Source organism: Sturnira hondurensis, unplaced genomic scaffold (assembly GCF_014824575.4).
Source record: "Sturnira hondurensis isolate 20B ecotype Veracruz unplaced genomic scaffold, ASM1482457v3 Scaffold0021632, whole genome shotgun sequence".
NCBI lineage: Eukaryota > Metazoa > Chordata > Mammalia > Chiroptera > Phyllostomidae > Sturnira > Sturnira hondurensis.
In genome coordinates, this window is record NW_028094263.1 from 3,493,960 (window position 1) to 3,509,533 (window position 15,574).

Here is a 15,574-nt window from a genome sequence, read left to right on the forward strand (position 1 = left end):
GACGCCTTACGAGGCAGCAGACGCCATCGACCTGAGCACCGAAGGGAGGAAGGACACACATTCTTGCTCTAACGCAGTGTAACCCCTGAAGGAAGTCACTCTGGTCTTCCAGGGGGTACAGGTTCTTCAGAAGTTCTGTTCCGGAGCCCGAAGAACAACTTTGGTGCCCCTGTAGTTCCCAGCGGAGTCCCTCAGTCCCCCGACCGGGCACCAGAGGAGCATACACTTGCCAGTTTCATGTTTATTTTCAGAAAGTGATAAAGACAAAGAAATATATCTAGATACCATTCTCTGTACAATAAATAGCCACCCCATTCCAAAAATAAAAAAGGAAACGAGCGCGCGCACACACATCACCCACCCTCCCCAGGACTTTGCTTCTTGAGACATGCACCGTTCCCCCACCCCAGCCCCTCCCTTGGACCTGGCTGTCTCTGAGCAGCTGGGGCCCGGCCAGCTGCCCAAAGTCACCTGGATCCTCCCCCAACCTCAGCTGGCTGACTGTTACAAAATCCGTGTATCTTTATTTTCAGATCAGGGATTCACACACATGCAAACAGAAATGCTGCAAGTTCCTCCACAGAGGACGAGAACCAGGCCTCCACTTCCCCACCCAAACCCCACAGCCACCCCTCAGAACAGAGGGCGGCCTTTGTGTCCGAGACCTTCTAGTTCTGTTTTCTCTTCTCCAGCTGGGAACCCACAGCCAGAAGCAGCACCAGGTAAATGACTGTAGTTAGGGCACAGGCAAGGGAGGGAACATGCCTTTCAGGTTTCACCATGGGCCAAGTAGCAGCCAGTGAAGCCCAGAATCCTTCTGGACCCCCTCTTTCTCCATCAGCAACAAAAGGAGAAGGGCCAGAGGGAGCTGGGGACTGTTCGGTCGGAGTCTGTCTGTTGTCTGTGTTAGGTGAGGTCCTCTAACCTAACAATGCTGTTTCTGTTCCTTTCCCTGAGTCACCTGCTCAGTTGGGAAAATAGTTATAAAACTGGCTTTCAGTGTCCTTATCGAAGGGAGAAGGGGCCCCAGCAGGGGAGGAGCTGTCACCACTGGAAGGATAGGGGGACACACGCCTCCTCTTAGAGTCTCCTTCACCCAGTCCAGAGTCACCAGACTCTGGCCGGAGGGGGGTGATCTCAGTCCACAGAGAGGCGGAGCCCTGGTCCTCTAGCCCCCGCGCCTCTGAAGCACCAGGACCAGGTTCCATGGGCAGAGTCCGCATGGGGCGAAACCAGCTGGCTGGACCCATCTTGGGAGGGTACTGGGGGGCCACAGGCCAGCCAGCTCCAGGCGCCAGGACCTCCTGGCCTCTGTAGTAGGACATGGTGGGCCCAGGGGCCGAGGGCAGGAATGCAGGCTTCATGCTGACTGCTCGAAGCTCGGCCTCGTAGCTGTGGTCCCGGGGGGCCCCTAGCCAATAAGGCTGGGGAACCACATCCTTGGCTTGGCCAGGAAGATCAGGGTAGAAACGGTTGGGAACGGGATACTGGTTGGGTAGGAGCGGAGAGTAGTGGTCTCCCCCAAGCAACTGACAGTTGGGTCCAGGAGGAGAAGGGACACTGTTGTCAACAGATGCGTACATGCTAAAAAAAATGGGAGGCAAGAAGACAGGGTTCGAGAGCGGTACCGGTCACTGATGAGCCTGCTTGTTGCACATTCTGCCCTAGCCCCTTCTTCCCTGGCCCACCCACTCTCCAGCACCCACCCCAGCCTCTCCCAGCCTCAGGGCAGAGAGAGATGTGCAGAGGGCATCTGGGGTCCCACCCAGTCTCAGGAGGGGCCAAGAGGAGGCCTCTGCAAAGGTGGGTTGAAACCAATAGCACTTACGATTCAAAGTTCTCCCGGAATCCTTTGGCAAAAGGGTTATTATCAATTTTCAGCTGAGTAATCTAGTGAGGGGGGAAAACAGTGTCCTGAGTCCTGAGTGTGGGGCTAGGAAACTTCCAAAATCCCCCCCAAGGGAGGCTGGGACCCCACTCTCCCCGTGCTCCCCCTCCCAGGCTCAGGCCCACACTCGGCTGCCAGGGCAGCCCTCACCTCGGCATTCTGGTAGGCCGTCACGGCAATGAACTGGGTTTCTTGGAAAGTGAAGATGTGCGTGTTGGAAGCGTTGCAGGCCACCTCTGGCTCTCCATCATTCACCTCTACGATGTGCAGCCGGGGCTGGTACTTATGGAGGGACTGAAGTACAATCATCTGAGAGAGAGCAGGAAGGTGGTGAGGGTGGGGAGGAGGGGCCCCCCAATCTGAGGTCGTTGTGTCCAATCCCTTGCTCTGCCACAATGTAACATCTCCCAGGCCTTCCAACCCCAGTCCCCAGCTCCTTGGGAGGCACCAACTCTACCCTCTCACCCCATTTCCTGTCCCCAGATGTCCACCGTGACCGAGGTATTAGCACAAACAGGGCTGTTCAGGGCAACCATTCCCTGGGATCACAGGTGCCCACTCTACACCCAGCATGGCACCCGAGTGAGGGCAGCTGGGGATTTGGTGGAGGAAGCCCCCGGCTGGCTTGGCCTGAATGTGTCAGCCTGAATGTGGGGCCCCGTCTGCCCTGAGATTCAGCTTCTTCCGATCTCATCTTCCCCTCAAGGTGGATGGGGGAAAATAGAGTTGGAGAGGAAGGAAAATGACTCCCAGGAAACAGTATCAGCCTGCAGGACACCCCTGTGGCCTCCGGACCAGGCCTGGGGGCGGGGTTAGCCCTGTCGGGGAGTCCCACCTGAGTCGCATTGTTGGAGGCCCCTTTGTTGTTTGTGAGCTTTAGTTTCCCGAACGACACTTCCTGGCGCATCCAGTGGGCTCCAGTGTTGGGGGAATCTGGGTGGACGTACATGCGGTTTCCTGTGGACAGTTAGCCTGTTTGGCACGCGGCCCCTGAGCCAGACCCACAAGTGATGCGGGCCTCCTTTGCCTGTTCTGAAAGGGATGCCAAAAGGGACGCAGGGGAATGACCGGACGAGGCAGGGCGAAGGGAGGTGTGGGCAGAGGACAGAGGAGGAGGCCAGAGCAAATCAGAAAAGAGATGACAAATAGAACGGAAGCGAGAAGTGGGAGGAGCTAAGGTGGGATAGGATGGCATCCAGTGTGATGGGGCTTAAATCCTAGGGGGCGTGTGCAGGGGTATGGGGGTTCCCTCTGGATCCACCAGGGGGCGCCCAGTCTTGGAGAAAAGGTGTCCACTCTCCCGAAACCGGGCGCATACCTGGCATGCTGCCCTCCGCCTTTCCGCACTGCACCCACTTGCCGCTCTGATACCGCCAGTGGTGCTGGTCCACCAGGACCACATCCACGAACATCCGGTAATGGCTGGTGGGCTCCAGCCCCGCCACAGTAAATGACAGGAATGGAAACATCCGTCTGGGGAGAACAAAGAGACCAAGCAATATCCATCAGCCGCAGGCCCTTGGACAGCCATGCCGTGTGCAAAGGTGTTGGTGTACTGGAGTCGGCCTGCGCCCCTCCTGAGAGCCGACTGAAAATGTTCAGAAAGTTTGCCAGCCATTTGTTAACAGCCATAATTAAAAATTAAGTTATCTAGCCCTGGCTGGTGTAGTTCCGTGGATTGAGCACTGGGTTGCAAACTCAACGGTCGGTGGCAAGTTTGATTCCCAGTCAGGGCACATGCCTGGGTTGCGGGCCAGGTCTCCAGCAAGGGGCGTGCAAGAGGCAACTGATCAATGTATCTCTTGAACATCAATGATTCTCTCCCTCTTTCTCCCTCCCTCCCCCCTCTCTAAAAAGAAATAAGTAAAAATTTTTAAATAAAAAATTAAGTTATATAAACTCATAACGAAATACATTAAACCAAGGCAGTAAGAACTCAAAATTATCACTTCCCAGATCTTTTACCACATTCTATTATCTCACCGTTGAGGTCGTGCACACCCGTTGCCCGTGTGCATGGAGTGGACGTACTAGACATGTGCAGTACTCCTCGGCTGTTCCCAACTCCGAGCTGGGTAACACCCCATGGGTAGCTTAAACTCAGCCATCGTAGGGGTACTTATATCACAGAAATCAGCAAACACTGAATCTGAGCTTTAGAAAATGTTTTTCTTTCAGCTCTGGCTGGTGTGGCTCAGTGGATTGAGCTCCAGCCTGAGAACTGAAAGGTCACTGGTTCAGTTCCCATTGAGGACACACGCCTGGGTTGGGGGCCAGGTCCCCAGTGGGGGGTGTGCAAGAGGCAACTGATCGATAGGTATTTCTCTCACTCTCTTTCTCCCTCCTTTCCCCCTCTCTCTAAAAATAAATAAATAAAATTATTTAAAAAAATATTTTAAAAACAAAAATGTTTTTCTTTCAGAGGGTCAGTTGCTAGACATTAGCTGCACACCATGATCTGTAAAGTTGTGTGCTTCCTAGAGGGGACCAAAGCCCCAGGCCAGTCCCTCACAGGCAATTCCTACTAGGTTCCCATGCCACAGCCCCACCCTGAGCCCTGATCTGGCCTCAGTCTGACACCCGTTCTCTCCACAGTGGCTCTCACAGCGCTGACACACTCCTGGCCCTGTGGCACCCATCCACAGGCGCTCCCTGCTCCACCCAGCTGCACCCGGTGTCTGCAGGATGGCCTGGGCCGCCAGGGAAGTAGCTGAAGTCCTAGTGGACCTTTCCATCTACCCGAAAGAGGACTCTGCAGGGCACAGTGCTCATGCTCGGAGCTCTGGTGCCCAGGGGCGGCAGAGGACGCTGGTGCTGGGATGCTGCGCCACTGCGTGTGCCAGAGTAATAAATCCAGAGAAAGAAGCACTGCTATGCCACAGCCATGTCCGCCATCACCACCCCCATCACCTCCATCCTCGCAACCATCGCCATCATTACGACTGCCGCCATTCTCATCAACACCACCCAACCACCACCATCACTACAACACCAGCTTCACCATAACCACAACCATCACTTCCATATCACCATCACAACAGTCTCTGGTCCACCACCACCACCACCATCACCATTGCCAACTCCATCACCACCATCACTACAACTGGCACGTTTACCATCACTACAACCAGCACCTCAACCACCACCACCGCCATCAACTCCACTACCAACATCACTACACTTGTCCCCTCCACCATCACTGCCTTTACTATGACCACCACCTCCACCAGCACCAGGGCCGTCATCATCTCCAATGGCTCACCCTTTCTCTTCTAACACAGGCAGGAAGAACCGAGTTTTCAGGATGTCAGAGTTACCCGCATCAGAATTACTTGCCATTCCCACATACTTCTCTCCTCTTCCTACCAGAAGTTCCCGAGGACGGGAAGAAAGGCACTGGTCCACGAATCAGGAAACGTGGGGAAAAGAGAGTCCAGGGCCCTAGGAACGTTGTTGGGTGGTTCCTAGTCCCCATGGGGTCCCAGAGAAACACCCTCGATAGCCCTGGGAGATGGATCTCCATCTCCCATTATCACATTCCTGTCTTCCTCAGACTCTCCTGAGCTGAGATTGAGAGACTTACCAGTCTTATGACCTTGGCCAAGTTCATTGTCAGACCAAACCTCAGTTTCTTCTCCATCTTTTCTCTGATGGTTGTTAAGATGTTCAAAAGATGTGAAACTCAGCTCACCCCCTCTCCCACCCCACCCCAATCCCTCCTTCTTCTAGGCTGAGCTCTCAAAGCCCTCTGGCCAGGATGAAGGACCCCAAGCAGGAGTCCAGGGTTCCAGTTCCAGGCCCTGGGTCCCCGGGACTCGGCAGGCCAGTCAACTTGAGAAATCAAAGGTTAGGAATGAGCAATCAAGGGTGGGAGAATGTTCTTAACCCCTTCCTCCCAACTCATTCTACAACAGCGGTCAGGCCACTCGCATGTTTCCTGCATGGTCACTGGTTCCTACCCAAGCTTGTGGGATTGAGGGGAGAGAAGAAAATGTATTTGCTGCGCCTCTACTCATGCAGCAGCCAGTTTGCTGAGATAAAAAACACTATTTCTGCCCTGGCTGGTGTGGCTCCAGGGGATTGAGTGCCAGCCTGCAAACCAAGGGGTTGCTGGTTTGATTCCCACTCAGGGCACATGCCTGGGTCATAGGCTGGGTCCCCAGTGGGGAGCGCGTGAGAGGCAACCACTCATTCATGTTTCTCTCCCTCTCTTTCTCTCTCCCTTGCCTTTCTTTCTCAAAAGAAATAAATAAAACCTTTAAAAACAAAAAAATGTTATTCCCAATTTTATACTTGAAGGAAACGAGGCTTGAAGAGGTGCAGCGACAGCTCCCTGGCGGGAGAGCAAAGCACAGGCCGCGGTCTCCGTCACTTCGTCTCACTTACCGCTCACAGTGGGAAATGGAGAACACACAGGAAGAGGACGGGCAAAGGGGAGAGGAGAAGGGAGGTCTCGATTTCACCCTAAAAGTCTAGAATCGCCACCAGCTGGAATCCCAAAATAGCCTCAGATTTACATGACACTTTGCTGGCAAGGGACAGGGGGCCAAGATGGGTCTGTGGTGCCAAACTGAGACCCCCGGAAAGACCAGTGACCATTCTGCCTTCAGAGGACAGGCTCCAAGACCCCGAACTCCTCTGATGCCCCTAAAGACCACCCTGCCTTGAAATATTTGCAGGGTCATCGGAACCCTCCCCCATCCCGGACACCTCCGACGTGCTCCAATTCACCACCATTAAGTGTAAATTTAAAAGGGGACGGTTTTTGTCAGGCGTGTTGGCAAAGTGTTTCAAAATTGGTAATATCTCCAATGGGCCTGTGGGGAAATGCGTCCTCTCGTACACTACTGGCAGGGGTGTGAACTGGTGGCACGTTTTGGGAGGGTTCTCCGGCCATGCCTGTACCCATCCACATGCAAAAAGTGTACTCTGTGATCAAGGGGTCTTCCTCTCCCACCAACTCAGACCCACTCCACAGAAATCAGACGGCCATTAGCAAATGGTTGAACAGAAAGCAGAGCTGTCTTTGCCTGCCCTGAGAGAAATGAAGCCAGTCGGCTCAGATGAAAGCAACCTTAAAGGTACAGATACTTTTGAAAGATTTTTAACGTTCTTGGAATTGGGAACATAGAGAAGGGAAAACCACAAGGGCTGTGAGGCCTTGACGGAGGGCTGTGCGGGACTGAGATTGTTGTGTAAACCCCTAACTTCCCACAGACGCACACAGATGCAAATTGAGCTACTTAACAACAGACCTACCCAAAGTGATCTTAATTATAATAATCAACTAATCACACCCAAAAATGTGGGGATTGCCAGCAATTAATGTACACCCACACACACACACACACACACACACAGACACCAGCCTCTCTCTTCCTCTACTGAGAATGTCTAGCGTCAACTCGTACGTGCTCAGCAACACATTCATAGCACAAACCCAGGGCCGCACTGAAACACAAAACAAGTCTGGGTGGGCACCACCAGGCACTCCAAGTCTCCACAAACACATGAACTTGAACATCAAAGTCTCCAGTTTACCAGTCCCTCAGTTCGTCCTCAAGTCCCTGCTCCCAGCCCTGCCTGAGCTGCCTGGGCCAGTCTCTGAACCTGGAAGCACCGCCTGCCCCGCCACCCTGATTCCTGCCCCTGGAGGAGGGCAAGCCCTGTATCACTGGCCCGCATTCAGGGGTGGGAGGGAGAGGAAGGATCTGGGAGCAAGTGAGTCAGCTCAACGCAAAAGGTGGTGGGGCTGTGGGTGAGCCTGGGCTGGAAGGATTTTTCAAAAAGGAAGAAGGCCGTGGGTGATGTGGTGGTGACTGGCAGGTCACTGGAACCCACGGAGGGACACGCCGTCCTGCCAAAGCAGGGGATGGAAAGGTTGCTACCCTCTGAGCCCAACTCTTGCCCTTCAGAAGCCAGCAGCAGAAGAAAATGGCCGCCTACTTCCTAGCGAAGGGGTGACGCAGGGCTGGTGGGGCTGAATTGAGGGTGGTGAGTCCCCTATCCCTTCCACCCCACCATGGGGCACCCGAGGCCTGATCCACGGGGAGGCGTTAAAGAAAACGGAGAGGGGCTGCTGTCCTCTTCCAACAGGGAGCCTGTGGCGTACGAAGCAGTCCCTCTAGATGGACCGAAGCCGGAGGATTATGGAAAACACACACACACATACACATGCACGCTTATGAAAAATTAGGGAACATGAACGCTATTCAGGCATTCCTTTTTCGGGTTTGTTAATGGCACTATGATCATTTTTTAAAAAGTCACTTTTAGAGATGCATAAAGAAATATTCCAGGATGCCACAGTATGGCGTCTAAGGTTTACCCACTAACTCTCGGCGTCATCACTAACACTGTTGCCAACCCGAGGGGCAGAAGTGGAGTGAGGGGAAGGAAGAAACAAGACTGGACCGGCGTTGACAACCGCCGAAGCTAGTCTGCGGGGCGGGGTGGGGCGGGGGGTCATTACGTTTTCTCCTCACCGTTGGCCCTGTCAGGGGCACCAACCCCTGTGCAGTTGAAAATTTACTTACGACCTTTGACTCCCCCAAAACTGAAGGACAACTAGCCTACTGCTTGCTGACCAGTAATTGAAGCTGAACAGATAACATAAATGATCTATTTACACATACACACTGTATCCTTATAATAGAGTAAGCTAGGGAAAAGAAAATGTAATCAGCCCTGGATGGTGTGGGTCAGTGGACTGGGCACGGGCTGCGAACCAAAAGGTCACTGGTTCGATTCCCAGTCAGGGCACATGCCTGGGTGTGGGCCAGGTCCCCAGTGGGGGCCGTGTGAGAGGCAACCACACACTGACGTTTCTCTCCTTCTTTCTCCCTCCTTTTCCCTCCCTCTAAAAATAAAACCTTTTGAAAAATAAATGTATCATAGTTTGAAAAAAGAAAATGTTACTAAGATAATCATAAGGATGAGTTAATGCATTTATAGTATTTATTGAAAAAAACAGGCGCATAAGTGGACATGCTCAATTCAAACCTGTATTATTTGAGGGTCTGTTGTACTGTAATTTTTCATAATGAAAAAAAGTACAGCCTGAAGGAGGGGGCGGGGGCTGGGTGGAAGTGGGCAAAGGGGCAAAGTGGACACTACTGTAATAGTGTATATAATAAAAAATAAAGAAGAAAAGTGTATGGCCCTGGCTGGTGTAGCTCAGTGGATTGAGCGCGGGCCTGCGAACCACACGATCGTGGTTCGATTCCCAGTCTGGGCACCTGCCTGGGTTGCAGGCCAGTTCCCAGCGGGGGACTCACGAGAGACAACCATACATTGATATTTTTCTCTCTCTCTCCTTCCCTTCCCCTCTGAAAATAAATAAATAAAATATTTAAAAAAGAAAAGTGTATGGATGTAAATAGGAGACAACAAAACATGTCAAGAGAGAATTATTCAGGAAAAACCTAAAGGAAAGAAGGAGGCCACAGGGGTAGAGGTGGGAACCCACGCTCAGACAGACAGCCTCTGAGACGCCTCCCTAAACAGCTGGCCTGGCGCCCGTTGGGCCCCTGCAGTTCTGGCTGGTGCTCCGTCCACCCCACCTCCAGAGACTGGAGGGGCCAGGGCCTGGCAGTGGCCGTGGGAAGACCTAGGCCAGGCCCCAGGGTACAAAGGCTTTCCGACCACACAACAGGGCGGAGGCCCAAGTTCAGGTCTCTGTGTGACCGAATGTAAGCCACTTACTACCCCTGCGCCTCAGTGCCCTCAGCTGTATAATGGGGGGACCGCTTGACCTACCTAGCGCACAGAGAAATAATGGAAGTGAAAGCACTGTGAATGCATCAAGGCCTTGGGACACTGTGGGTACTGTTTTTACTCCGGCCACGGGAGAAACCCAGGCAGGAACCATCTGGGCTCTTATGCCAGTTCTGCCAGTGACAGGTGTGCTGTGTAAACTTAGAAGAGTCTCTTACGGTCTCTGGGCCTGTTTCCTTGTCTGTGCGGGGAGGGGACCGGACGAGATCTTTTGGGTCCCCTCCAATTCAGACACAATGGGACTAGAAGCCTGGGCTTTGCCAGGGTGTACCCAGAACGGTTGGGAGAGCAGAGAGGAATTACCAGGAGGCTTAGGAGACGAAGGTTGCGCCGTCGAAGAAAATGCCGACTTTCCTGGGCCCGTCCCAGGGAAAGAGGAACAGCTCGGCAGCTTGAGCCAATTGTGGCTGGCAGACAGGTCCCTCAGCCCCAGGCCACCCACAGAAATCATCAGGAGGGAGGAATGTTCCAGCAACACCCAGACTGAACACCAATCCCAGGCCCAGGGTGGCCTCTCCACTCTTATGCCCAAGCCCCATACTTGGTTTACACTCTTCAACACTTCCCAGGCCCGCTCATGACACAGCCCCTCCACAGACAGGCCCTTGCTGGTCCTCTGCCCACACGGGTCCCCTGAGCAAGGTGGGTGCTCACTCTCACAGCCAGACACAGGCAGGGGCCGCCCGGCATCTTGCTTACTAAACAAATACCACACAAGTCGTGAGTTTCTCTTTCTTTCCCCACTCAGGAGGCTCGCTCTCTCCGGAAGCAGCACCCTCAGCCCCAAACCCCACCCCTCATGCACTGAGCCCAGGGGGACCTAAGCCATGGGTTTTGTAGGCTGGACCAGTGAGTATGTGGACAGGCTCTCATGGTACAGACCTCAAAGGGTACAGACCATGGGACCGCCTGCCAGCTGGGACCATAGGTTAGCCTCACCTGCTTGGGCCCAGGGGCATTTGGGCCGTCCTGCTGAAGCCTGTTCCTGGAAGGGATCTGTGCCCCCTGCACACTCTACCAACCCCCAAACGACACACACACACACACACACACACACACACACACACACACCAGACACATGATCTCAAAGAACTACCGGAAAGGAAACTTGGCTACTGTGTCTCCCTGTCACCAAATCCTGGTCTTACCGCCCCTCCCAAAGCTGCCATGCGAACAGCAGCAGCAGCAAACCTCTGGGAGAGGTGGGCCCCGGGGGCCCTGGAAGATGAGGGCTGGGGTGGTGCCGGCTACCCTGCAAGTCTCTGCGCTCTCCCTCCATTTCCCCACACACCAGGGCTGAGGGGGGTCGGGCACTGTCAGACCCACAGCACTAGCTCCCCCTCTGCTTACTGCGACCTCAACTCAGGCAGAGCGCAGGGCACACACCGATTCTGGGTGAGCCCCTAAACACCATTTCCCTGAACCGAGGTTACTCGCATCGCACCCGCTCTCATCCATCATCTCCCTTCCGCCGGCTGGTGTGCTCTCCCGGGAGTAAACAACCCCTAGAACTTTTCATTGCCAGCCCCCCTCCACGCCTCAGAAGCCTAAACTAAAACAGTGAGGAGCACAGCACGAAGGAACTAGCAACGTCTAGACAGAAAAAAAGACAGAGATAAGGAAAAAAAAAACCAACAAAAAACCACGCATCCGAGTTCCGGGCGGGACGTCGGCGAGCCGGTAGGCGCTGTGGCGCACGCTTCACTCACCGTCCCTGCTTGGTGATGATCATCTCCGTCTGGTGCTGGTTGAACTTGGACCACAACAGGTGGTTGTTGAGCGCGACTCTCAGCTTCCCCGAAACCTCCAGCCCGGCCGGCAGTGCATAGTCCTCGCGCTGCCCCGGGTAGAGCCCGGCGCGCGGGTCCGGGGCTGCAAAGCCGTCCCCGGGCTGGTGGTAGCCCTCGGCACTCGGCGTCGGCGGGAAGGGCTCTCCCGGCCCGGGGAAGCCGGCGGCCTGGGGCCGGGGCGGGTAGGTGTAGGCTCCGAGGAAGCGACCCGGCGGGGCCGGCACCAGGGCGCCCCCGGCGAAGGGCGCCCCCAGGCTGGCGCCCGCGCGACGCTCGGCCGCGTCCTGCGCGCCTGGCTCCGGGTAGAAGTAGCGGTTCTGCGGGTCGGCGCCCGGCGCCTGGCCCTCATCGCTCGCCGGCATCGGCTCGGTGCCCGTCAGCATGTCTCCGCAGCCCGGCTCCACGATGCCCATACGGGGCGGGCGGGCACCTTCCCGTGGCCGTCGAGGGCCAGCCCCCTCCGAGCGGGGGCGGCCCACAGGGGTTAGGGCTCGGGGGCAGGGGCCCCGGGGGCGGGGGCCCCACCGGAACCCGGGCTCGGACGCCTGGGTCCTGCGCCCGCGTTTGGCGGGCGCGCAGCAGCTCCTGGTCTCCCTCTCCAGCCGGCCACTGTCACTAGCGTCGCGGCGCCTTTGCTGTGGCTTTATGAAGCTCTCTGGATCCCCCATACACCCGCCACCTCGGCCCCGCCCCGCCTCACCCCGCCCCCTCGTGGCAAAACCTAGGCGGGCGGCTAGGACTGGAAGGCCCCCACCGTGTAGACGAGCGAGTCTCCGGCACCCGTCGTTCGTGCTTGAAGATTTTACCTTCTGGGAGGGTCAGCCCCCCTACCTGAAACGCTAGCCTGTCCCTTCTCTGGACACTTATGGAAAGTCCAACCGCTTTTGAAGCCTCAGCTCAAAGGCTCCCTCCTATGGGAAGCCTTCGGTGATGGCTCAGAGGGGAGTCAACCTGTCTTCCTGCAGAGCTCGCAGGCTCAGAGCCACTTTGACCGTGAATTTCACGGGTGCCCCGAGTGTCCAGGCTCAGTGCTCAGCAGCTTTGCATGAAGTGCTGGCGCTCCTTCTCCCAGCCAGAGGCCCAGCGGGCTGTGTCAGATGCAGGCCTGGAACCCTGTGCCTTGGGGGCTACATCTGACCACAGCCTCGGGCTTGCTGGGCCCTGGGCCCAGCTGGACTCACAAAAGCTCCCTCGCCTGGGCTATTGCTAGAAGGGCACTCTGAGCAGCGCTGGGCCGCCAGTGCCCAGTCTCAGCGTTGCCTGTGTCTGTCACTCAGGTGTGTGTGACCTGGGCAAACCACCTTCCTCGCCTGAAAGTCAGCCTCAAGGGCTTCATTCCTAGGCTGGGGAAAGCTGGGCTGCTTTTCAGAGGGGTTGTGGGCCTTCCACGAGACGCGGTACCTATGCAACACCCTCCAAGGTATGGTTACACAGAGGCAGGGAAGCCGCTTGGGACAGATTCAGAGGCAGGGTGCGGGAAGGAGACCTACCGCAGTCGTGGAGGGCTGCTCGGGCGGCTGGCCGCTCGGGCGACAGGACCGGGGCTTTTCTGTCTGTATTTCTCCTTGTCTGTTGACTAAGGTAGTTCTAGTCCCGGTGCGATGAAAACTGCCCTCCCCCAACCACTGAAAACAGCATCACTGGGCGTTTTCCTGTCCTTATGGAGGTAAAACACACTTACACAGAAAACTTCGGCAGTAACAGTCAAGTCAGGACAGCGTACATCTCCCCAAATTTAGGATTAGCATTTTGGAGACCACCCTTGGAGATGTTACTCTCTACACGCAGCCTCTCTGTCTCTGTCTTGTGTGTGTGCACTCACATGCACGCACACACGCGTGCACACGTGCACACACAAATATGCACTTTTATATAAACGCTGTGTGCTGCTTTGACATGTGTTTTTCTTTTTCACTCAACTAGGTGTCATGGAATTTCTTGCATGTAAATATATAGATAAAGATTTAGTTTTTTAAATAGTGTTTTTTGCAAAATTCTTTCATCTGATAAAGCTGAACCTTTCCTCTCCCCGCCTCCCCAGCCCTCGTCAGTCCTCCCCTGGGGGCTGGCTGTAGCTCTGCCTCTGCCTCAGCCCAACAGGGCTTCACCCTCAGGCGTCCATGGGGACTCTCTGCTCCCAACTAGAGCTGAACTGAGAGGCAGGTTAGCAAGAGAAAGCAAAGCTGGGGACCCCAGGGGGCGGGCATGACCCAGGGAGCATGGGGGGGCGGAGAATCAGTACACCCCCTGAGGGTGGAGGCCAGATAGACTACACGACAGCAGCAGTATCAGGGACAGGCCTCCTCCCACCCCTTCACCCACCATTTTCCCGCACCTTCAGGAAGGTGGGAGTTTCTGCTGCTGTTCCAAGGGGGGTAGCATCGCTGGAAAGAGAGGGTGACCTCAGGATCCTTGGCTACCTTTCAGATTTCAGCAAGACCTCCCTGAACGACTGTCCCCAGGAGACAGGAATGATGACATCTCTTCAGGGGGGATCTTCTGCTAAGTGCTTGGCTGTGGAAGCCAAGTGGAGTCCTGTCCCTCCCTTGCTCCTCCTTCCCATACTAATCCTAAGGTCCCGTGATCCATCCACCTGCCTCCAAAAAGGATGACCCTGAGCTCCCACCCAGCTTTCTAGGGTGGGGCAGATCAGGAGTCTCAGAATCAGGTAGACTTGGGGACATGTCCCCAGAGGAAGATGGTGGCTGGGGGTGGTCTCTCTATAACCTGATGGGCCCTTACAGGGTCTTCCAACCTGGCTCCCCAACCCCAGATTCCTCACCCCCCTGCCTCCCATTTCTTCCACCCAACACCCAAAAAAGAAAGTGCCCGTGAAAAGCGGGGGCTGAGAAGCCCTGGTGTCACCGCTGCCAGTCCCGCCCTCTGCCAGCTTGGGTGAGAAGAAGAACCCTGGCGGTGACACCTCCTCCTCCTCCTGCCACCTCACGTCTTCGCTGGCCCCAGGGCTGGAGTGGCAGGAACGAGGAGCGGGAGATGAGCCCCACTGGGATCCCCTCACTTCCCTGTCGCTGCTCCTCCCAGCCCCTCTCTCATCCCCTCAACCCGCTGAGCTCCAGCAGGCGAGCCCAGGTCGGGTGGGGGCAGAGATGTGCAGGGTGTGTGTCCAGGATGGGAAGAATTGCAGTGCCCAATGAACAGCAAACATTATGGGACAGGTGGACAGTAAACACAAGGACTGAGTGATTTACCACACACCGCATTGTGGCAGAACCAGGCAGGAGCCCCGTCTCCTGATCCACAGGTCCTGATCCACCAGGATGGTCGTCTTCCCGTTTTGAGAAAGAACAATAACAAGAACCCACCATCCTGGACGCTGGTTTTCCACCCTGTTGTCCTCTCTGTGCAGCCGGGGCTCCTTTCCAAGATGGTTTCCAGCAAGACTCCAAATGAGGCAGGCTCCCCCAAAGAGGGAGGCGCTGTCACACCTGTGGGCTGCAGACGGACGGGGCTGGGAAGCTGCTACGGTGTGGGTTTCTGAGGCCCTCCTCTAGAGACTGATTCTCAGGCCCGTTGCCAGGTCCCCAGAACCTGTGCCTTTGGAAAGGACTCCAGGTGTCACTGGACCCCAGGGAGTCGACCAGTCCCACTCTCAGGCCCCCTCCCACTTTGCTCTTCCACCTCCAAGTCAATTCCCTTCGTAAGAAAGTCACTGTGCCCCAGCCTTGCTGGCTGTGCGCCCCTCAGTGTGGGGAAGGTTTGCTACCTCAGGAAGGCTGCTGCCAGCATCAAGACCTTCTTATGGAAGCTCCGGGACCAGACGTTCGATTCCTCACCCCAGAACCTAACAGCCACCTGGGTTCTCCCCTTAAAATGTTTGGAGTGATGAGCTCCCGCAGGGACCCAGAAGGCTCTTAGGGCTGATACTTCGAGGTGTGGCGACGGCTGAGCAACGAGTACATGGGGAGGTGGGGGTGGGGGGTGGCGGCTGTCGGGGCAGACTCAGTACAGGGGCACCAGCACCCAGGATTTCTGTCCTCCCTGCATGCAGGGCGCAGCCTGGGAGGCCGTAAGAGCGCAGATGAATGAGAGAGATGGGGGGCGGGCAGTGTGTTGGGGATGAGGCAGGAAAAGAGACAGAAAGCACAGTGAGAGGCCAGGG

The 15,574-nt window shown here is 55.7% G+C and overlaps 1 protein-coding gene across 1 annotated transcript; it reads right to left on the reverse strand.

Annotated features, from left to right (window-relative positions):
• Nucleotides 1-226: 226 nt before the first annotated feature.
• Nucleotides 227-12,077, reverse strand: TBX21 (T-box transcription factor 21). The gene is made up of 6 exons (XM_037033491.1): nt 11,374-12,077; nt 3,207-3,361; nt 2,724-2,845; nt 2,039-2,197; nt 1,829-1,890; nt 227-1,584 (listed from the first exon to the last, which is right to left on the reverse strand). The coding sequence occupies exons 1-6, from the start codon at nt 11,865-11,867 to the stop codon at nt 966-968; spliced, it is 1,611 nt and encodes a 536-aa protein (XP_036889386.1). The 5' UTR covers nt 11,868-12,077; the 3' UTR covers nt 227-965.
• Nucleotides 12,078-15,574: the final 3,497 nt, after the last annotated feature.